At 57.6% G+C, this 23,308-nt stretch overlaps 1 protein-coding gene across 3 annotated transcripts in view; it reads right to left on the bottom strand.

The window, feature by feature from the left end:
- Window positions 1-4,024: 4,024 nt before the first annotated feature.
- GLIS1 (GLIS family zinc finger 1) overlaps window positions 4,025-23,308 on the bottom strand; it is a gene marked incomplete at its 3' end in the record, with an annotated part of 194,569 nt that continues 175,285 nt past the window's right edge. For 2 of the 3 annotated variants that reach the window (XM_080692546.1, XM_080692545.1), the window contains 7 exons: window positions 21,814-21,975; window positions 18,301-18,408; window positions 15,445-15,577; window positions 11,185-11,341; window positions 6,674-6,852; window positions 6,132-6,299; window positions 4,025-4,182 (listed from right to left, as the gene is read on the bottom strand). In XM_080692546.1, coding sequence (XP_080548672.1) covers window positions 4,025-4,182; window positions 6,132-6,299; window positions 6,674-6,852; window positions 11,185-11,341; window positions 15,445-15,577; window positions 18,301-18,408; window positions 21,814-21,975 — 1,065 coding nt within the window. The remainder of the gene's footprint in view (window positions 4,183-6,131; window positions 6,300-6,673; window positions 6,853-11,184; window positions 11,342-15,444; window positions 15,578-18,300; window positions 18,409-21,813; window positions 21,976-23,308) is intronic. The other variant, XM_080692547.1, reaches the window with a different exon arrangement.

Raw genomic sequence — 23,308 nt, forward strand, 5'->3', positions numbered from 1 at the left:
GCCCAGGGGCCTGGGAGTAGATGGAAGGCTTCGTCTTGCAGCTGCAGGGCATCGAGGGCTGGCCAGTCTTCCCCCTTTGACTGTTGTCAGCCTGAGACCTGACCACTTAGAAACCCATAAATCCCTGGCAGAGCCGAGGCCCAGGTGAGTATATAAACTGGGACTTGTAAAAACAAAATAATGGTCCCCTCCGGACTGGAGAGAGGGATGCGTGCCAGAAGTCCTCAGGCGGCTCCCAGTCCCACACCCCAGGCTGGGGCACAGACCAGCAAGCAACAGGTGCCCCAGCTCTGCCTGGCTCACGCCGGCGAGGCACCTCTCCAAACCTGTTCTTCCCTCTGCAAAATGAGCCACAACACTTACCTTGCCAAATGTGTTGCTGACTGCTCATGCTCTTTGGGAGAAGGCAAGCAGGGGCGCGCTAGTTTTTCAGGTGCACAGGAGGGATGAGGCAGATGAGCGAGGGCAGAGGGCCCAGGCTCTCCACTGTGTCCCTGACCTGCAGCGCTGACCTGCAGCGCTATGTGACTGCACAAGCCAGTCTGCACTGGCATCCTCTCTTGGGCGGGACGACTGAGCTCCTGGGTAGCTGTTGTGGCCCTACTCTGCGTGGGCTTCCTTGCCTCTCTCTCCTGCTCCTCCGAGGGTTTTGACAGGCAGGCACAGAGCATGTGCTGTGTACCGGCTAGGAGCCTCAGTCAGCAGAAGACGGTAAGACAGGGCTGCTCTCTTGGAATCTGTGTTCAAGTGGCTGCTTCACCCAGCAGAGGGGGCATCAGGGCATAAACCTGCCTGGGCTCCCCTGACGACCCTGCGCCACTTCCCTCCTCCACCCCCAGCTGACTGGAGCAGGGATGAGAGGGGCGGGAAGGTTTCTTTGGGCTGGAATTTCCAGTGTGTGTGGTGAGGGGGTGGGGCTGGGGTCCTTTTGGCCTGATGGCCCATCCTGTACTCTCTTATGGGTCCCCAAGGCCAGTAGGAACATGGGAGTTCCTAGAGGGCAGGCTCAGGTGTGGGGAGTCCCTGTGCACAGCGCAGAAGGACCCTGCACCTGGCTGACAGAGTGAAGATGTCCCAGCACAGGAGGAACCCCCTGCAGGAAGGCCTCCCCAGCAGGACCCTTCAGGAATCTCCTTTCCAGCCCCGCCTGCTCCCCGGTCACTGAGCTTCTCTGGCCACAGATTAGGGGCGAGTAAAAAAGGAGGGAGGGAAGAAAGGAGGGGAGAGAGAAGGCTGACCCGCCCTTGGCTACCTGGTGGGGCAAAGATCTGCTCACACTGCTGCAGCCAGAGAAAAATGGGGGAAGGAGGAGACTAACATGAGGAATTGGGTGGGGTCTAGGAAGGGGCGTAGAGAGGGAGGGTCAGGGCCTGTGGGGCAATGGTGAGAGCAGAGAAGAGGATGGAGAGGAGGGAAGGAAGAGGCAGGCTCCTGAGGGAGGCGACAGGCCAGGCTGTGGATTGGGGAGGTGAGAGCCTGGACTAGGCAGAGGCCGGCCAGGTGGGAAGGGCAGCATGGTCACCTGGAGGGCCTGGGCACTGTCCCTGCACCCTGGGTCTTCCAGTAGCTCTCCAGGCCTAGTGAGAAACCTCAGCCCTCCCTGTGTGACAGCAATAGCTGCATGTCCCTGCCACGCAGGGGAGTGGTCACCATGCCCCCTGTGCTGGCGGCAGCAGAGGCCCTGGCCTGGGGCAGAGCGGGGCAGGGGCGGCAGCCCTGGGTGACTTCTAAGTAGGAGACAAGGATGTGCTGGCTGGGAAGGACGCCGGGTGTCCTGGTGCATCCTGCTGATGTAGGGTGAGGGTTCCCAGAGTACACCAACAGTGGGGACAGTCTCCAGCAGGGGAGGGAGGTCACAGTCGCCAAGATGGCTGGGACTTTGAGCCCTACTGTGTGCAGGACTGGCCTGCCCTGCCAGCTGCTGGCTTCTGGCTCTGCTCTGCTCCGTCTTTGTTTCTCTGCCTTTGTCTCCTTGCCTCTCTGCTCTCTGAAATTAAATGGGATCCAACTGCCAGCTCCCTGTGTGTTCTCCTGCTCCAGGCTCAGCCCCTTTCATTATTAATAGAAATATGTCCTCATTGTACAGTTTAATTCTGCTTATCTGGAGTGGATTAAGTACTGACAATGACATGCAGTATTGATTCCTGAGCATCCCTGTGAAAGGAATTTTGCCACGGCCTAATGAGTTCCATAAAATCAGTGGGGGCTGGGGCAAGGGGCGAGGGACCCCAGCTGGAAGTCAGGTGATGTGCCGGCCCTTCCTGCTGAGTCTTGGACTGGGATGCAGGGCTGAAGGGGCGGTGGGTCTTCGAGGGTCAGGAGGGAGCAGTGGGTGCCGGGTGGCTCTGGAGCCCCAGGCCTGGGTTTGGATCCTAGCTCTACTGCTGGCTGGGTGTGTCGCATGGGCAGGTGACTTAACTCTACTGTCTCTCTTAACTTTACTGTCTGTAAAGTGCGAACAAGTATCAGGGTCTGGCAAGAAACAGCATTCTCAGATGGGGCCACCGAGCAGAGAGGCTGAGGAGCTGTCCTACTGGGTGGCAGGTGTTGGGCAGAGGAGGGAGGATACCTACCCTGGCTTTCCTAACAGTGGGAGTGGCACATCCTGGAGGAAGACAGGAGCCGCCAGGGCTTGGGAGAGGAGCTGCTGCAGAGACACAGCAGGTGCCCCTTCCCCCTCGCCAGGCTGGGCCTGGAGGAAGACAGGAGCCGCCAGGGCTTGGGAGAGGAGCTGCTGCAGAGAAACAGCAGGTGTCCCTTCCCCCTCGCCACGCTGGGCTCCCCACTGACACAAGGGAGGGAGGAGCCTCGAGTGCAGCCTCCACAGGGCCACAGACATGGTAAGCAGACAGGCGGCGTGCTCACCTCCTCCACCTTGGGAGGATTGTTGGTGTGACTGATGTCTCCCCAGGTGACAGAGGGACCAGGCACACAGCACGGATTTGTCACAGCTTGGCTGCTTGGTCTTGGTGAGCCTCAGTTTCCCCTCTATGAACAGGGGTCCCCTAGATCTTCCCTTCTCTCTTTGCCTACTTAGGCCAGCTCTGCAGTACACAGGCACAGAGGTGTCCCTGGCCTGGTGTGAACCCTGCCTACGCCCCTCAGCAGCAGAGGGGGCAAGGCCCTCTCTAGGCACACAAGACAGGTGACCTCCCTTGCTGTTTTTCCTGAACTGTGATGAGGAATTTCCCTCTGTCTTCTATTCGGAGAATGTAGTAAAATCCAGGATGTTGTCCAGGTCACCCGTGCAGGCGTGGCCTGTGAGCCTGGTCTCTGTGCTGGACGCTGGAGAGGGCCAGGTGGGCAGGGAGGCAGAACCAGGCCAGCCTCATCCCAGCAGTGGCCTCCACCACTCAGTCAGGCCTGGGGCTCCCCGCAGCCCGTGGGCTGTGGGCACCTGGAGGGCCGGCCCTGTTCTCCAGGGGTCCTCTGCCAGAGGCAGACACAGAGCTGCAGCTCACTTTCCTAAAGGGCAGGGCCACCAGCTGGGGCCCGTGTGGCTGGAGCTGTGGGGCAGCCCGACCTGGCCATGTTGTCCTGGGACTAGCACCGGCATGCTAGGACTACAGCCTGTGGTGGGGACAGGTGACATGGGCCCCATCATTCCACCGGGAGCCCAGGGCCCGAGCTGACTCCTGCGGGCCTCCCAAGTCCTGCACAGTGGCTCCTCGTCCCACACTCCTCCAAGGTTCTTCTGGGCCATGCCCTCTAGGCTTAATCACAAAGCAGAACCAGACCCCCAGTCTCGTTTCCAGTTTTTAATGTTTTTCTTGTAAAACCAAAAATATAAAACTGGCAGGGGAGTGGAAAACAAGTTCTATACACCTTATATACACGAGGTCTGTGATTTCCAAACTGTAGGGAAGAGGAACAGAAAGACATGATCAAGGGACTGTCACAGGGTCACAGTCCCGAGTTCGGCCACGCCGTGGGCGGCACCTGTGCGCCTGGCGCCGGCCTGCGCCTGTGGCGGGTGAAGCAGCGTCTGCGGAGTGGGCGGGGCGGGTGTGGGGCGGGGCCTCCTTCAGGTGTCTGTGTAGATGGAGGGGATGTGACTCAGGCAGTGGTCAAAGGCCCCATTGGGGAAGAAGCCGCAGTCCTCGGGGCCGCTGGACACCACATCTTCCGATGGCTGTGGTGGCAGCGCTGTGGGGCACGAGGCCTCGGCCAGGCCCTCGTAGCCTGCAGGAGAGCAGAAGAGAGTCAGGGCTGGCAGAGGGTCCTGCCAGAGCAGTCAGACCTGCTCAGGGTCCCTCCCTAGTGTTCTCTGTCCCCTCCATGGGCCTGGCCTTGCAGTCCCAGGGAGCTGGAGGCAGCTGGGGAGACAAGCAGGTTGGTTTGGGGCCACGCATTCCTCGGTGCTGGGTGTGGGAGGGAGTTCATGATGGGAGGTATCATAACCATTACCCACAGGGGTGGTCACTTTTTGAAAGGACTTGGCTCATCCATCTAGTTTCCTTCCATTAGACTCAAGAAATCCAAAGAGGGGACCAAAATCTACTTGGTAAATGCTCGCTTAAGCCCCAGCTCAGTTACACTTCACAATAATCCCATTTATGACTGAAAAGATGGCTCAGAGAGGGTGAGACAGTAGCCTAGAGTCACACTGGTAGTAAGTGGGGAGCTGGGACTTGAACCCAGGTCCATCTGGCCCTAGAGACACCCAGCTGTTCCACTGGACATGCTATCTTCAGCGTAGGCTGCTGTTCAGAGACCCTCAACTTGGGTGGGACCTGGAGGGGTCAACTCTTATAGCCCCGGTCCCGAGCTGCTGTCACAAATGTGTGCGGCCCACAGTGAGTGCACCTGCCTTGCGGACCGGCAGTGGGGCCGGGGCTGAACTATTCTGAGGCCTTATGGCGACTCCAGCTTGTTTAGTCTGAGTCGATTTTGTCTTAATAGAGGTTGGGCAGTAGGATACTGAGCAAGCTGGGATGAGGCTGAAAGAACTAGCCCACCTGGGCTGGGAGCCTGGCAGCTGCTGCTGCCCCTCAGAGCCACAGACTTGAGGCCTGGATGTTGAGCTGAGACCCTGCCTGGACCGGGTGGGGAGGAGAGGATGGGGTGGTGCAGCCCACCATGACAGGCATGGTGCTGGCCAGTCATGCACATTCCCATGCCACACAGGTCTATCATGTGCATACGTGGCACACATCCACCCCTGTGCTCACACACAAATGCACACATGCATGCACAGATGTGAGCTATGAGGCGGTAACATGATGCACACAGACGGGGTGCGTGAACGTCAGCACAACAGGATTGGAGTTCACATGTGCCTACCTGTGAGCTCATGTCCTGGGTGCTCCTTACTCTGCCCAGAATGACTGTGTAAGCCTTATGCACACACAACAGGGGGCAAGGGTACAAACCTGGGAGCAGTGGTGTAAACATGTATGCATGGAGCCCCATACAGACACACCTACTGTGTGCTTATCCCTCTGTCCCGGGCTGCACACACTCAGGGCTCCCAGGAACACTCTGCGGCTGGATCTCAGCTTCCCCGTGTCAGCCCTTGTAGCCTCCAGCTCCATAACAGACGCTGGGGCTGCTCTGGGTGGGGCCTGGCTAGGGATTCGGGGAAGTTCTTTCCACGAATCTGCTGCCCTGCTCCGAGCCCAAGCCCAGCCTGGGCCCTTCTACCTGGGGACTTCTACCTGCTCCCACTTCTACACTCAGACCCCAGAGCACCACTTGCAGGTGCACCTGAGAACGAGCACAACCCAGGCTCCGGTCCTTCCTGGTTCCCTCACCCGTTACGTGGGGATCAGTGTTTGTCTTATCCTGTGCTGTAACCGCAGGGTCTCCAGGTGTGCCTGGCACACAGCAGGTACTCAATCAACAGGGTGAAGCACCAATCGGACCATGAGCTCTCAGCCTAACATTTCCTGTGTTCAGAAACATGCCAGAGTTCAGACACACAGAAGCTGTGAGGTTGGAAGGAACACTGACCTTGCAGTTAGGAAGGACACAAACCCCAGCTCTTTGGGGCCCAAGGCCTGAGACTCTACTTCCCCTCTGTAAATGGGGATGACCTTGTCACACAGAGCTGCCCAAAGGATGCAGGACAACGTGCATGCAGTCCCCAACGTGGGGCTGGGGCTGGGCCTCGGCCGGTGGGTGGCGCTCACCTGTGGCAGGTAAAGGTGCACTGAGGCCATGGTAGCCATTGGGCCGCAGGGGGTTGAACCCGTGCGCCTCCCCGGCCAGTCCATCCCCACTAGCTGCCGGCTCTGTGGTCCGGTAGCAGTCGCCGTAGGGGAAGCGATTCTGGATGGCGTGGAAACTGCCCTGGTAGCCTGCAAGAGGAGGTGGTGGGTGCTACACTGAACAAGTGCAACGCCAGGGCAGGGAGCAGCAGGGTGGCATGGTGTGGTGGACCCCCACTGTCTGGTCCAGGCATCAGTGTGAAGGAGAGAAGAGAATAAGAGGCAGAAAAGGCGCTGGAGCCCTGGGCCCCTTTCCAGTTCCACCCTCGCCTTCAGAACTGAGTTCCTTTAGGAAGTGACCCTGACCAGGCTTTTCAGGTCCCCCAAAGCCCAGCTGCTTCCAGCCTTGTGCCCATTCTGTCACTTTGGGGTCCCATTGGCCTCCCCCAGAACAGTGGGCCACTGTTCTTGGGTTTCCCCGAGGGAGTTGGTATGTGTGCAGACAGGGTCCAGCCAGGCCTTACCTTGTGGGCTGGGCAGAGATGGGGGCGGGGGGCTCTGGAAGGGTGGGTAGGACGGCTTGCTGGGGAGTGTGGCAAAGGGCTGGCCTCCTGGAGGCTGGCTCTGGGAGGATGGAGGCAGCAGAGGTGGCCCAAGTCCCTTCATTGGGCTGAGCATGGGCGACAGGAGGCTGGGCCCCAACCTGCAGAGGACAGAGATGACCATCAGTGGGCAGGGCTCTGGGGCCAGTGGACACATGGCCACTAGGAGCCCTCCAGCTGCCTGCTGCTCTAGAAGGGGCTCGATTGTGTTCAGACTGGACTTAAAGTTCAAGTGAGAGCCTGGCGTTTAGGGTTGCTAGGCGGCAAGAAGCTCTGGGGTCCACGGAATCGCGCTCAAACTCCTGACTGCTCTCACCGCCATGTGACTTTGAGCAAACCGCACCATGTCTCCCAGCCCCGGGTTCCTTGCAGGGCTCCAGGTTCTCCTCCAGACACGCTGCTGCTTCCTGCCAGGGCTGAACGCTGCCAGCCCTGCTGGATGCCCAGCATTCCAACACCGTGTGCCACTCATTACCCAAACAAGCCCTGCACTGGCCCATCTGAAAGCCTTGTGGGTCCGCAGCCCACAGAACTAGGGTGATAACTGAGCATCCACCTTGCCCGGGGGCTGGTACTCTTCTGCTCCGCTTTGCAAGAAAATTAAGGTTCAGGGAGGTTGCTCAAGTTACTCCCAGCCACGCTGCCCTGACCTCGCAGGTAAAATTAAAGCAGTGTAGACAAAGCACCAGTATGATATCTCATCCACTCTTAGCCACTCATCAATCGTCATGATCAAGATGAAAGGAAGAAAAACCAGCAGGTCGGTCTATGTCCAAAGGTCAACTTTCTCCCCCCTCCCGTACAGGGTACTTTGAGGGACCGCTTCCTGTTGCCATCCCTCCTCTACTCGCACGTCTCCTGTGACGGGGGCTTGCCATCTCCCTTCATACTGAGCCTGAGGGGATACAGGCCCAAGGCTGTGCTCTCCGGAAGCTCATGCTCCAACCCAAGACCGCAGCAGCAGAGCTGCTGGGCTGAGCAGGCTAGCTAGCTGGCTTGCACGTCACTGCAGATCAAGTTCTTTCCTAAGCCCCCACCTCACAGGAACCAAAATGACTCAGGTCAGTTGACTTTGGGGACTCTGTGGACAGGCCAAAGGCTCTCAGCCTAAGAATCGTCTCTGTGTATTGCAGAAAGGAGAGGATGAGAGCTGTCTCTACTTTATTTGGATTTGACAAACTACCACCTTAAGATAGACTGCAAATTCAATGTCACAGCTCCAAGGTGACCTTGTCAGAGAGGCACGTTACCCTTGCCCATCCCCTGCTCTATGAGGTATTGACAGGACAGACCAGTGCCACCCTCTAAGGGAAGCAGGACCATGTGGCATGGAGAGAGAGCAGAGGCAAGGGCTCCCTGTCTTCAGCTGCACTGGGTTCCCCTCCAGCTGGGGCGCACTGAAGTCCCTGCTCCCCTCCCACTGTGCTGTCATCGTCCGTGGGTCTGGGGCCCACCACTGAAGTAGGGAAGGGGACCCCAGCGCCAGGTCCCTGGCCCTGCAACTTTAGGTACCTGCTAGAGCATCTCATGCTGACCTTGTGATATAAGACAAAGCTTACTTTCTATGATTCATTAAATGTCTGACACCCTGCCCTGATGTGTTTTTTTTTCTCTTTTAAACTTTCCTGCTTACATGAATATGGTTTTTTCTATCCTGCATAAAAAAAGTATAAAAGATTGTTGTAAGTTCTGAATAACGAAGAAGATTGATCTCATGTGACAATTCTTTTCTCATTTCAACCTCGGCTCTTTCATCACTGACGCACAAACCCCGACTTATGCTAGGGCTGGACCCCGGCAGGTCCCTGCCCCCTTCTCGAGTTCATGAGCTCAATCCCCATCTCTGTAGATTACTTATCATAGTCATTAGCTTATTTAGGCCTGTCTCACAGGGCCATTGAGTGGGACAGGTCGACCTCTGTATGCTCTGAGCTGTGGAGGCCATGCACAAGCCACGTGTGCTCGCTGCTGATTCTCTTGGCTATAGCCAGGAGGACGATCCTCCAGCGGTCCTCCAGGCCTGCCACGTGGCATCTGCATTGTGCTTTCCATCCCATCTGGGCACCTACAGCCCAGCTCTCAGCCCTCTGGGTCACCTGGTGCCCAGCATGGGGCCGGGCACCCGGTAGACAACTGATAACACTGACGAAAGGTTTTCTGAATCTCTCAGCTACAAAACCCAGAGACTGAGAACACTGCAGAAGCCAGGCGAGCCAGATCCGAAGGCAGAGCACACGCATCTCCAAGTCTGTTTTTCCTGCCCGGCCCTGCCATAAATTCACATTTGCCACCTTCACAGCCAGTGAAATTAAACAAAACACCACTCTACCCGCAGCAGACACGCAGCGGAGGCTCCACGGCTCCACCTGAGCTCTCGGAGGAGAGGCGATCACCCAGAGCCCTCTTCTGAGTCATGCAAATGATTCCTAGATCAAATGCTTTTGCTTCCATTGGAACCTATAAACATTAATGTGCAACCTCACTGCCCCAGTAGACCGGCAGCTTCATACCTGGCACAGGGCTAGGGGAAACCCACCCCATTCTACATCTTCCCTGAGCCAGGGTAAATACATTTGGTCATGAAGTCAGGCCCTCTCAGCATATTTCTGAGTGAATCAGATAATTCTGTCAAGCTATTTAAACGTCCCAGAAAACCACTAGGGAGCCTGGAGTGGCTGTTCCCTGTTGACTTTGGCAGGAAAGGGAGGCTGAGGCCCTTTCCTCCTCTCTCTTCTCAGGGGATTAAAAAAAAAAAAAAGGCCCATTCAGGCTAAGCCTGGGCCTGGTGTCGGGCGCAGGCACAAGGGCCGGGCCGGGCGCCTGGCTGCTGCGGCCACTCTGCGGGTGGGTGGGCAGGCGGGCAGCCACTTGTCATCACTCTGCCCCTCGTGCAGGGACTCCTGATGGGCACTTCTGCAGGCAGCAGGCAGGTGACGGATAGGGCCAAGCAGAGGGGACGGGCAGTAGGCCTCTGATGTATTTTCCTGTGGCTGGAGATGTCTGGGGTTGGCTGGGGCGACTATCAAAGGAACCAGTACTGGGTGGCACATACACCACCACATGTAGTTGATCCCCACATCACTCCTACAGAAGGGCATTTTGATGAATAAACCGAGGCTTAGGGAGGGCCCAGTTCTCTGGTTACAAGATTTTCTTCACTCCCTGTCCAGGCAGACTGTTGGTGGCTGTCTGTTAGCACTTCAGCACAATCTCCCACAATCTCTCTGTCCACCCCAGGGCTCATCCCAGGTGGCCCTCTGTAGTCAGGGTCCTTGCCTGTCCTATGCCACCGTGGCCTGTTATTCTGCCCCTGCTCCGCGCAGCCTTGGACCAGGGGCCATCCTGCCCCCCATAATCCAGCCCAGGCTGCAGGCCAGGGCTGCCCTCCTCCCCAGCCTGGCCCCATCACTGCTGATACCTGTTGTGGGCCTGCTGGCCTGGCCCTGCTGAACACACCCCACATGAAAGTCTGTTCCAGAACACACCGCTCTCACCATGCCTGCCTTGGCCCTGGATCACTCCAGCCTCACCTCAGAGGCCTGGCTTGGTGTCACCTGCTCTGTGCCCCACCCCACTGGTTCCCTGCTGGGCTCCCACAGCCTGTCCTGCCTCCTCCCCAGGAGCACCTGCCACCACGTGACTGTCCCACCCACTCCTCATGCTGAGCTGGGGTTGGGGGCCACCCACAGGGCTCTATAACTGGACACGGGAGAGCCTGGATGAATGGATGGAAGGAGAAGCTGGTTTAAGCCTGTGGCTGCAGATGTGGCGATGAAACCAGGCTGGTCCCACGCGAATTCCAGCAAAGGCAAGGCCTTGAGGGGAGGCAGGGAGGGAGAAGGCACTGGGGCCAGGCCTTGGTGACAAACATGATTAAGTCACTGCTGGTGATAAGCAAAGCTGGCAGGGAGGGCAGGGTGGGCTGAGGCCCCCGCCCACGTGTAAGCCAAACGGGTTTCAACAGTATTAGGAGCCAGCAATTAACACACTGCCAGGCCATTAGTGGCCACAATGAAAACCACATTGAACATGGGGGAGGCGGTTCCTCTGCAGTGACCCGTTGGTCGGGGCTCAGAGGCAGCCCCTGCCAGCCAGGCCATGGGTCAGCACTCATGGCGTGGGCAGTGGGGGTCCAGCCTGCATATCGGTGCATGCTAAGTCACAGCGAAGCCGGGCAAGGATCCCTAGCAGGACTGGTATAACTTAACACAGGAGGCACATGGCCCCTTCCCTGGCCCCCCTGGAGCAGAGGGGGAGGCACCCAGGAATTGGGGTGCCAATACAATCTGCCTCAGAGCCACGGGGAGGCAAGGATGAAATTGTGTGTGGAACCTGGCAGGTACAGAGCACCATATACGTAAGGGCTTCATAAACGTGCCTCCCACATACGTACCCTTCATGTCCCCTGAAGAGAGCTGGCTTGGTGTACATACCCGTCCCTGGTGCTCTCCGTGGTGGGCAGAGGGGACAGATGGTGGTGGGAACTGGTGGTGGTGTCCAGGGGGTGGTGTCTGGAAGGGACGTCATGCGTGGGGGGCAGGATGCCTGAAACGACCCCGTTATGAGGGGTGATGGAGCCAGGATACACACCTGCAGAGAACCAAACAAGTTATCCCTGGGCTTGGGCCACTCCCTAGAGATGGCCAGGAATTGTCCAGGAGCTGCATGTGCCTGTTTATGGAGAGAAAACGACAAGAAGAATGAGTAAGGTCATACTGAGAGAGGCCAGGTGCCCAAACAAGGGAGGTGAGGGCCCATGCTGGTCAGGTCCTGGCCGAGCTCACTCTGATGGCAGAGGTGGACTGGCAAGAGATAGGCACAGGCTGGTGTGTGTGTGTGTGTGTGTGTGTGTGTGTGTGTGTGTACTGGGCTGGGGGCTAGTGTGGAACAGGCTACTTCAAGTCTCTAGAGGGCTTTTTTGGAGAAGCAGGGAATTGTTCTGTATTCTCCAGAAGCAGATGGGGACCTGGAATAGAGAGAGACTTGAGAGAAGCAGGAACCAGCTCAGGGCATGGTGGTACCTTGTAACAGGCAATGCTGCCACAGGGTACAGTGACCTACCCATTCCCATCCCCGGGTGTACCAGCAGAGCCTGGGTGTCCACAGTGAGAGATTCCAAAGACAGCATGACCAGCCAGCCTGGGAGCCCTCAGAGGGGCCGCCATGGATGACCGCACAGGCTGTACACTCCACAAGGGTCCCAACTAAGGAGACAAGTCAGCTGTGTTCTGGCCTCAGATTCTAGCCCTACAGAAGGCATCTGTGGGGTGATGCCATCTTTTATCACCCCTGCCCCTCCCAAGACAGGAGCTCCTGGGGCTAATGAATCAGCAGGGCTAATGAATCAATGGAGGACACTAGATCGGAGCCCTGTGCTGGTTGGTCCAGAGTCCCAGTTGAGGGTTTGAGAACTGCTGAGGCCAACATTTCTTAAATGTCTTCACCATGAGACTCCTACTCTGGGGTAGGGCCAAGAGGGACACAGCAAAGGCTGTAAGGTATCGATGTTCTTTATCTGGAAAAAAAAATGGGGTGGATTTTGCATTCACTTTAAACCTACGTTTACTTGAATAAAAGTGACATCATTCTCCTGAACCAAGGCCCCAGGTCGCTGTGTACCCAGCAGCCGTGCTAACCCGGTGCCGTGTCCACTCTGACTGCTCAGTGCCCTTCCCCCGCCAGCTGTTGCCTCTGACCATCACTCCAGTTACTGTGGATCCAGACCCAGTGCTTTCTGTTGCCCCATAAAGACCAATATGAGAATGTATCAGGTTCCTTCACAGAGGGGATGAGAAAGAAACATTACCTTAGCTGTTTGGGGTTCCAAGGCTAGCCCATCCCAGGCTCGCCCTTCTGGCCCTGGCCTGTAATTCAGGAGGCTACTACAGAGAACTGAGCACATCCAGGGCAGCCACTGCAAGCTCAATGCCTTAGGCACACGGCAGGGATCAAAAGAACAAACTAAGAATTAGCAACAGGGAGTGGTGGGGACTGTGGCAGAGAGAGAATGTGCCCCTAAAGGCCTCTATGCTGAAACTGCCGAACAACAACCACAGTCTGCAACCCCCCAGCAGGCATCCACGGCTGGGTTACAGTAAAACATCAGTCACTGTTAATGCCAAGTTCTGTCTGCACAGACCTAGTTCAACCATCTCAGTAACTGTCAGCCAGGGATAATATCCCATTTAAGATGAAGAGACCAGATCTTAATAAGATAAATAACTTGCCCAAAGTCACACAGTGGGCAGCTCATCAGGCAGTATGGAGAGAAAATCCACTGGAGGCTGGTCCAGGAAATGGCTCCAGCTAGGCCGTGGTGCAGACGTCCTGCTTGGGGCCTTGGCTCTGTCTGGGCTTTGTGGCTGGCTGTGAACCCCAGGCTCTGGGTGGGGCCGGAGCCCCTCCTCCTCTGGACCCCGGCCCTTACTGCTGCCTCGAGGACGTCTGGAGGGGATTCTGCGGCTGGAGCCTGGCTCAGAGCTGCTGGGTTGACCCCTCTTACCACTCTCCTTAGGGCCTCCTGGACTGCCATCTTGAACCAATTTGGGGGCTGACAGCTGGGAAGGCCTGGAACCCTGGTAGCCCTGCTTCCTACCATGCTGACCTCATGCTTCCCACGTCCCTGCCACCTGTCACTTCACCAGGGTGTGCTGCGGGGGCCTGCCCTCTGAGCTCCGCTGGCTCCAAGGAGGAGCCACCACTGCAGGTGCGCACTCTGGTCAGACAGTGATGATCTGATGTTACTCTCCAGCTCCTCCTTGCCCCTCTGTGCCAGGTCCTCGCATCTGTCCCCTGCCTTTGCAGGTCCTTGTCTGTCCAGCCCTCTGAGGATGGACATCCAGTAGTGACCGAGTGTGTGAGCTAGAGCTGCAGAACCTCTGTGCAGACAGGACGAAGGAATCAATGGACCACAAGGGGCAGTGGGGTGGGGACCCAGCCTGCCTAGCCTCCCCCAGATGCCCCTCTTTGGGCTGCAAAGCAGCGCCATCCATCATCAAGTCTGAGTGCTTAACCTCTGGCCTGAACATCTGTTTCCAGCTGTGTCTCGGCCATCTGCATCCTACAGAGGACTCTGGTGGTCCTGAGCACAAGATCCAGGGCCTCTGATTTGGCCTGGCCACTCCTTTGTTCCCCTCTGCCATGGAAACAGCTAGAGGACAGGGGCCAGCAAAGGGGGGTACACGGTAGGTACTTAGTATGGCATAGAAGCAGCACAACACTGGCCTGTTGGGCTAGAGTGTAGCCCACAGCAGAGGACCTGGGGGTCCTGCTTCAGCTCTCTCTGGCTGAGAGGGCATGTGCCTACTACGTGGAACTAGCTTGCACAGTGCAGGCCCTATGCAGCAAGAGACAGTTGTTGCCAGCCCTGCCCGCCTCCTGGGACAGCCATTGTCAGCGCCAGGAAGCCTCTTTCCTGCAGAGTAGAACAGCCCAGGAGTCCCCAGTTGAATGTTCCAAGCAGCTCTGACCAGCCGTTGGGAGCTGGCACGTGTCTGTCTTCACCTCTGGGCTGGGTCATTCTTGTGGTCCCTTCCAGCCCTGTCCTTTGGCATTCTGGCCCTCTGAGTAGCAGCCATGGCAGAGGGGCCCCTAGCCAGAGGGGGAGGTCCACATCCGTGGACATCTTTGCCCTGAGAACCCAAAGAAAGGGGGAAAACCTGATCCTCCCAGGCTCTTTGGGAAGAGCTTTGACATATTTTAAAATTTGTTGCTACTCTGCTGTTGAGGGGAAGAATAAAATTAGAATGTAAAAAATGTTTTAAATGGTTGGAGTAACTCAAGAAATCCCAGAGGGCGGATAGAGCGTTCTCTCTCTCCACTGAAGTTTCTTTAGGGCGGGTGAGGCAGAGCACAAGCACTGTCAGAAGCAACCCAAAGGCTACGAGGCTGGTTCCCAAGCTGGGCCAGCAACTGCCCATACCTGAGACCTGCCCACGGCCAGCAGCGGCTGGAGAGACAGGCTGGACAGGCCTACAGGTCCAGGGCTGCAGTTTAGTGACGGGCTGGAAGTAGGTTGCAACTCAGTTGCCTACCCTCTCAGAGCCTCCAAAGCAGTTGCTGGGCTGAAGGTTAGCAGCCCTCAAATCAAGGCTGGGGCAGAATGGGTGATTCTGAAGGCAGTTCCTGCCTGCAGGTGGCCCTGGCCATGTGTACACCCAGGGCTGCAGCCTCTCTACACACGTCCTGGGCAGGGCCACATGTCCCCATGCTGAGTGCTGGTGAGGCAGAAACTGGCCCATCCTGCAGATCTCACAGGGGGCCTGGTGGGGGAGACAGGTGGGGAACAGCGACAGTCCAGTGTTCAGCACTGGAGCAGCAGACAGCCAGAGGAGGACTTCCTGGAGGAAGGAGACCACCTCAGTGAAAAGAGAGGGGAGGTTGGCAAAGGCATGGACAGGTGCTCAGGAGCAAACAGGAGCAGAATGTTCAGGAAACTAGATCCATGTGCCACAGCTGGGACAAGAGGCTGCCGTGCAGAAGGGCGAGGTCTGCGAGGACAGGCTTCTCCCCATGGGCAATGGTGAGCTATGGATGAACGTGAAGGAACACCTGCCTAGTTAGATGAGCCGCAGGGCGAAGGTGCAGTAGAGACCCAAAGGCAGACGGGCCACAAAGCCCAGAGGCGTAGGGACCACGCAGTGAGCCGTGCCCATGGCCCTCAGAGGCAGAGCTGAGCACCACTGTTCACATACCTGGGAGCAGATCCTGGCCCAGGGCTCGGCCGCCCTTCCCGTCACCCGCAGCCAGCTGTGTGGATGCATGGAGCTGCTGCAGGGCCAGACAATCAGTCAGGACATCAGCCTCTGCATCAGGGCCCGTGCGCAGCTGGGGAGCAAGCAGAAGGAAGGAGTGTGAGTGTGAGGCCACCTGCCCACCGGCACCCTCACTTCAAGGGACAGGGCAGGATGGTCGGCAACTCTGGAAAGCCCCCTCTCCTCTCTGAGTCTCAGTTTCCTCATCTGTACAGTGGCTAATGGTGTACATTATGAGGATCCTGTTACTCAGGGTCCTCCGAGTAGCAGATACCAAGATGGAATCTGGCATGCAAGAATTTTACTAGGGGAAATGCATTGTGGGAGAAAGCAGGGGCAGCCAGGGAAGACTGGGGTACACTCTGACCCAGCGTCCAAGGGGAGGAGGGGAAGCGAAGGGTCCTGCTCCTGACACATGACCCCCCAGAGCTGCACACAGTCACGGGCTGGGAGCAGCCGAGGCACAAAGTGTGTGGCTGAACAAGAAAGAGCTGCAGGTCAGGTGGGTCAGTATATGGACTTGGGGTTGTCCAGCTAAGGGCAAGCCTGGGCCGGTCTGCCCTGTAACCCAAACCAAACCACTCTTGGGCCAACAATCCAAACCAATCTTTGGCCGCTCTTACAGACAGTAACCTCTAAACATCTTCATTTCTCCAGAAGGAGCCAGAATGTGGGCAGAGTGGGGGCCTCGGTACCTGGGGTGATAAGGGGGTTGCACCTGCACAGGAGGGAAATCCTAAAACTTGGCGGTCAGAGCTGCAGGCCCTGGACACTGGTTTATCCAAATGTTCACTCTACTCAAGACAAAACAGGCCCTGGAAGGTGAGAGCCTTGTCCCACATCCTTGAGAAGTCAAAAGTCAGCCCAGAGGGGTTTCCCACTCCAGGCCAGAAGGCCAGCGCCTGGGCTGGGGAGGCAGGCCAGCCTCACGCCCAGCTCCCAGCTCCCGCCCTGGCAGCTGTTTTCCATGTAAATGAAGTTTCTGGCGAAAGAGGGCCAAGGCATGTTCTTGCAGACCGCAAGTGGATGGGATTAGGAGCAGCAGGAGAGGGGAATTAAGGAAGAAAAGCATTTCTAATTCTCTCTGAAATGCAGCATGGCTGCCAAGGAGCTGTCATAATACAAGGGTCGCTTTACCCAGAAAGATACATCATCCCCGATGGCTCTTAATGGATGCTTATTGTTGGGAAGTTTGCAGATCTGCGGCCCCATGTCCCTGGAGGCCCAGTGCAAGCCAAGTACGGGGCCTGGGAAAACCAGGGCAGGATTCTGGTCCTCAGGCACTGGTCTGCTTGGGACAGGAGGCTCGCTGGCATGGAGCCTTGGCCTAGTGAAGCCTTTTCTCTACTCGGACCCCTCCACCCAAGAGCAGTGCTAAGAGCTTAATGAGGTACATGTGAAGTGCTAGGTATGGTGCCTGAGCAGGAGGCGGCTGGGTTAAAGTTCAGCCCCTTCTCAGGGTGGCTGTGGAGAAAGCCTTTCCACCAGTGAGCTCACTGCGTGTTCCAACCCTGTCCCTCCTCACTCTACCACTACCAATGGCTCCCCACTGCCTGCAGGATGGAGACCGGGTCCTGAGTACGTTGGGTTGAACACATTAATGGGCTCTGTCCCCTCATCCTCCTGTCATGCCGGCACCCCCGGGCTGGTCCCCACCTTTCTCTCACCTCTCCCACTCCCTGTGGCACTGGCGTACCCTCATGCCCTGGGCCCACGTTGTGGCCTGGGCCTGGGCCCTGGAGTGCCTGCTGCTCTCCTAGCCTGGGCCCTCTGCCACCCTCAGTCTGCCAGACTGGCCTCCACACTTCTGCCTCCCCACTGAATTCCCTCCTGCCACCCTGGCCCATCTCCCCTGTGCCCCAGAGGCATCTCTCAAGGTGGCACGTACCTTCCCTTCTTAAGGCCCTCAATGACACAGAGTGCTCAGGACAGAGCCCAGATCCCCTTCCCCCTCCCCACGCTGCCTGACCCGAGACCACACGGCAGGCAGTGGGCTCCATCCTTGCTCACCGCCGGCCACGCAGGCTCACTATTCCCACCTGAACTCGCCGGCAGCGCCAAGCTTGCTCTTCTTGCCTCAGGTTGAGCGACACTCAAACCAGCAACCCTTCTAAGCTGGTGCAGCTGCGCTGGGTTCAGTTCTAACTCCTCCATGGAGTCATCTGTTTGGCCCTCACTACTGTGTATATGTGTGCGTGTGTGCAGGTGGTGTTGTGGGGATCAAACCAAGGACATTCTCCCTCTGAATTATACCTCCAGCCCCTTTTTAAATTTTTTTAAACTTTGAAACAGGGTCTCACTGTTGCCATGTGTTGTCCTTGAACCTGAGGATTCTCTTGTCTCAACCTCCAAGTACTGGATTACAGGTGTGTGTCACTATATGTGACACTGGCTCCCTTCAAAGCAAGCCCTTCACGATGGTTTCCAGTGCCAGTTCTTCCAGGGACTCTTCTGCGCCCAGGTGATGGGCCAAGGCCCCCTTCTCTGTGCCTCTGATGCTCTGGCACATCCCTACTGTCATCCGTACCATACTGAGTCGCCTCCACAGGGACCACACTTTCTCTGCTTTGTGCCCTCAATGTTTGCACAGAGCTGGGTGTTTAGTGCAGGAGCTGTGGCCAGAGGAGCAGGGACGGTATGGGTGGGGTGAGCGGGAAAGGGCTGGGGTCTGTAGACACGCTGAGGAATAAGGAGGGAGGCAGCTGGACGGCGGCATTCACGGTTGAGCGTGTAGGGTGTGGGTGCTGGCGTGTGCTGACCAGGCCAGGATACCAGTGCGTCTGCAGGGCGTCTTACCTTCTTACGCACCTGCTCTTTGGCGGAGTGCGCCTTCACGTGCTTGCGGAGGGAGCTGGGGTCCGTGTAACGCTTGGAGCAGCCGGGGATCTGACAGGCGTACGGCTTCTATAACATCAGAGGGGCACCTCTTAGGGCCAAGGTCAAGGCCTAAGTGACCTGCTGGCGAGGGGCAGTTGTGGCCATAGGGGTGGGAAGGCGACAGCCTGGGGGTGAAGACGGGCTCTGTGCCTCCATCCTCTCACTGTGCTGGGACCACTGGCAGGGTGCCCCCCTCCTGGGGCCTTACTTTTCTCCTCTGCAAAATGGGATTGAGTGAATTCTACAGGTCCTTCCAGAGCGCACTGGCTCTGAGAAAGGAGCCCTTTATATTGCACAGCTGCAAAGAAGCCAAGAGTGGACAAGAGTCCTGTAGAGGCTGCCCTGGAAAGGAGGCGGAACAGGAGGCGGAACAGGACCAAAGGCTCAAGGCAGGCCAGCCTGGGTGTCCCCATTGAGGGCCTCCTCCCCCCCAGGTGCAAGCAGCTAGAGGGAGCTGGCTCAGAGAGCCAGCCCGGGGGCAGGCCCATTCCCTGTGCATGCACCTCCGCTGCTCATCTGGAAGACCAAAGGGGGACCCCAAGCCATCCCCCGCCTGACTGCTGCCCCCGGGCTCCACCCTTTCCACCACAGCCTGCCTCACACCATGGGCCCTGCTCTTGGTCTCCATAGACCCCTCAAGGGATCCCTGGATCCCAGAACACAGCCATCACCTGGATTACTGGCCCTTTGAGTCTGGGGCCTTGCTGCAGTCTCCACCCCTCCTCCTGCCCATCCCACCATCGGACACCTCATCTCTACCACCAGCCTGTCACTGCCAGCTACTGAATCCTGCCCCCTCCACAGGTTGAGCCTCACAGCAGCAGTGCCATCCACCCCAGGCTGCTGGGTTTCTTCAGTGTCCCTCTCCTCTACCAAGGGAGGGACCTGTCTGCTTCCTCCAGAATCTCAGAAGAAGGGGCAGGGACTCATGGCTCTAACTGATCTCTCCCCAGGGGCTTCGTGAGGCCTGGCGTGGGGACTTGCTGCTGCTGGGCTCCCCCTGGCACACGTGGAGTAGTTCTGATTCCTGGGGCCTCCGCCCTCCTGGGGCTACAGGGACAGAAGAGCGTTTGCAGGGGATGACACCTCTCAGAGCCAAGTCCCAGGAACTGCAGAGTCCCACTCCACTTGGAGCTTCCCCTGCAAGACTAAGGCAGCTGCGGCCCAGGGACCTTAGGACAGGAAGCAGGAAGAGACCACCATACCTTGGAGCTGCCACGGAGGGTTGCCAGGTAAAAGAACGGAGGAAAGCAAAAAGAGAGAGACAGTGGTGAGAAGCTCGCCAAGGCTGGCAGGAAGGCAGGTGGCAGCAGAGGGGAGGCCTGCCTCAGACAGCCCCCACCCTGCAGATGTCACACACACAGCCCCCCTCTCATGAGCCTTGGCCTTGACCCCAACACACGCGTACACCGCGCATGTGGACCCTTTCTCTCCCGGGCCCTGACCTACACCCCAACACCCCAGCACACACACACTCCCCTCTTCCCCACAATGGGCCCAGCCCTGCCCTGAGCCAGCACCAAGCCCCGTCCCTTGAGGACACTGATACAAATCCACACGCTTTGTCAAAAGGCAAACAAACAGAGCAGGCATTTGCCTGGAAACGGGGCAGTGAGGCCCATCTTTGTGTTTGTTTTTCCAGAGCTTGACGTGCATAGAACATTCCTCAGGGCTGGCTCCCCTGTGAGCTCTGAGGAAACTGTCTGTCCCAAGCCAGGAGTCAACCCCAGGCCTGGGGTCCCTATAGGGCTCCAGAGCCAGGCCACTCCCCAGCATCGTGAGATGTCCACTGCAGCTCCCAGGGGCCCTCTGATCGTTCCTCGGCTGCTCCCTGGGTGCCAGTACTTTGCTAAGCACTAGCCAGCCATGGTATCCTCTGAGACCCACACACTCCACAGGAATTATCCCCACCTCCTGGAGGGAGAAGTCGAGGCCTGAGTCATGCCCAGGATGGTCTCCCAAGGCCTTGTGCCATGACACCTCCCACCTGCAGCCCCAAACGGTCCAGAGAAGTGGGCAAAGGAGAGGTTATCACCTCCATCTTGCTGATGGAGGATATTGAGACCTAGAGTGGGTGGCAGCTGACTCATGTCCATATAGGGACCTGTGGCCACCAGGACTCAAACCCACACTGGATGCCTGGGACACGGCAGGGTTCAGGCGGTGTTCAGTCCCTTGATAACAGGATGGGAAAGGAAGGGTAGCCCAGACTGCCTGCAGGCCTCTGTCTCTTCTCCAGAGGCAGGTATTTTACCTTTGAGGAAACCAGCACCCAGGGAGGCTATGTTCAGACTTCTGGGAGCAGGTGGCAGGACCAGCATTAGAACCCAGGCCTGGTCCTCTCCAGTCTCTGTGCAGGACCCCGTCTAGGAACAGGACCCCATACTCTTTGATGCCAGGGGGAAACAATGCCCTGTCCCCATGGGGCTTTGTTCTCTGAGGGTGCATTCTGGGATAGGCAGTGGAGCTGCCTGTGGTGTTCATGCAGGAAGGAGCTGGGTCCATGTGGGGTGCCAGGTGTGGTGGTTACACCTCCCAGGTTCCCCTGGAACCTCCTGGGGAGACAAGGGCCTCACTTGACCCAGCCCTTGTAGCTCTGGCCACATATCATGTAGGGCAAGAGACCTGTTGCTTTGGGGCTGGGTCCAAGAGATGCTATATCTCTGGGTCCAAAAGATGCTACAGGAGGAAGAGGAGAGGAGGGAAGAAGGGAAGGGCTAAGTCAGGGTAGGTGGCCCAGGTCATGGAGATGGTGCGAGGGTCCAAGGCCTGGCATGTTGGTGTTGCCTTTTGGTCTCTGGGATCCTGGGGCACCAACTGCACCTCTCAGAGCCAGACCAGGGTGCCAAGGGCCCCAGGCCTGAGGAGGTGACAGGGGTGGGGATGAAGTGGGGGAGGCGCCAGGGGATTTGTTAGAATCACTCCTTGCTAGCCGGGCGTGGTGGTGCACGCTTGTAATCCCAGCATTTGGGAGGCTGAAACTGGAGGATCGCGGTTCAAGGACAGCCTCAGCTACTACTTAGTGAGGCCCTTTGCAACTCAGTGAGACCCTGTTTCAAAATAAAGAATAAAAAGTAGGGCAGGGGGTGTAGCTCGGAGGTCAAATGCCCCTGGGTTCCATCCCCAGACCCAGAAAAAAAAAAAAAAAAAAAAAGAATCGCTCCCTGCTTTAGGTCCTCATGTAGCCTTGACAGTGAAGAGGGGGTTGGGTCTGGGTTGGTGACAGATGCTCCTTGTCACTCTGTCCCTTCTGCTCAGCAACAACCCTCCAGGGCAGCTATGTCCCCATCAGCACAGGACATGACTGACCCCTGCCAGAAAACTGTCCCACCTCAGCTGTCAACAGGGCCAGAGGATGAAGGCAAGGATCTGCCTAATACCAGCCCTGCACCTCAAAGCAGCTCCGCGCGCAGCCCCACCCTCCTGGCCTACCGTGTCGAGGTGGGTGCGCTGGTGCTTGGCACGGTCGCTGGAGTTGCTGAAGGCCTTCTGACAGCCCGGGTGCTGGCACAGGTATGGCTTCTCGCCCGTGTGGCTCCTCAGGTGGATCTTGAGGTTCTCCAGTCGTGAGAAGGCTTTGCTGCAGCCTTCAAACTGCAGGAGAGGCTGGTGAGGGGCGTTCTCAGCCTTGGGGTCCCCACCCACCTAGGGGCAGCAGCCATTCAGGCCGGCTCGGCACCCTCTGCCCCTGCCCCCATGCCTCCATGAGTTTTGGATCAGCTCCTTATAAAGTGCTCAGGGCCCAGAAAAAGTGCACCCTGACTTGGAATGGGGCTGGGGGAGGGAGTGGCTCTGGGCTGAGAAGACCCCTCCCAGAGCCACTGAACTTTGGCTGCGGCACAGGCCATCGCTTCTGTCTTAGCAGAAGCTGGGGGCACAGGACCCCAGGCCTCGACCTGAGGGCGCTCTGTCCAAGAGGTCTTGGCCAGTGCCTTAGACCCCTCTGTGTTGTATTTTCCTGTCTCCAATTTGAGGTCATGTGACCAGCCATCGGGGCTGGCAGGAGGGCCACCAGGTGTGGGATGCTGATCGTTGAGGTCCTTGTCCACCTGCACTCCACTGCAAGGAAACTGGGAACCACAGAAGAGCCTTAAGAAGGGAGGGACAGGGTCAGATCTGTGTGCCAGGAAAAAAAGAGAGGACGGGTTTAGCTATGTGCTCTAGGAAACTGCCCTTCGCTGCTGGTGACAGGTGGGAGAAGAGAGAAAAGAGGCAGCTGCAGTCATCATAGAGGGTCACCAAGGCTGAATCCAGGGCAGAGGCAGCAGATGGAGCAGAAGCAGGGCATACCTACTGGACAGATGTGAGGACAAGGGCTCAGAAATAGTGACCCTTTGAAGGTTGGGTCACAACTGCAGGCCTTACTCTGCTGGGCCAGGGCCAGGGCCAGGGCGAGACACTCATAGCTGGGTTTCAGAGGCACTTCCCCTTTCTGCTTCCAGATGTTCCCGTCCCGCGCATCAGGAAGGAAATCCTGCGTGGGCCTGGTGGGCCACCAGCTGCCCCTGCAATGGCCTTCTGCCAAGTCCACCCCACTGTGCGCTGAAGGAGCCTGGGTGGAGAGCAGGCTTCCTCCCTGGCCTGTGCGGACTGGGGGATGTGGGTAGCAGAGGACAATAACTCCTTCACGGTGCGTGATTTTCTGACTCTGAGAGAGTCCGCAGGACTCTGGAGATCAGTATATCACCCTCCCGCAGGGGTCTACATATCTCTGTCTGTCTATATATCTCTTCCAACCCTCCATCTCAGCACACTTGCTCCCACCCCCTGCTTTTGTTCAGACTGCCCCTCCTGGGACACCTTTTCTTCCTATTCTCTGACAATTTAATTCATACATTTTTCAAAAGGCCAGGCTCAGGAGCTTGGTGTTCGTGTCTTCCCACATGGCCACAACCGCCTCTCCCATCTGCGTACATCACACGAGTCC

This window comes from Muscardinus avellanarius (genome assembly GCF_963383645.1).
Source record: "Muscardinus avellanarius genome assembly, chromosome: 3".
NCBI lineage: Eukaryota > Metazoa > Chordata > Mammalia > Rodentia > Gliridae > Muscardinus > Muscardinus avellanarius.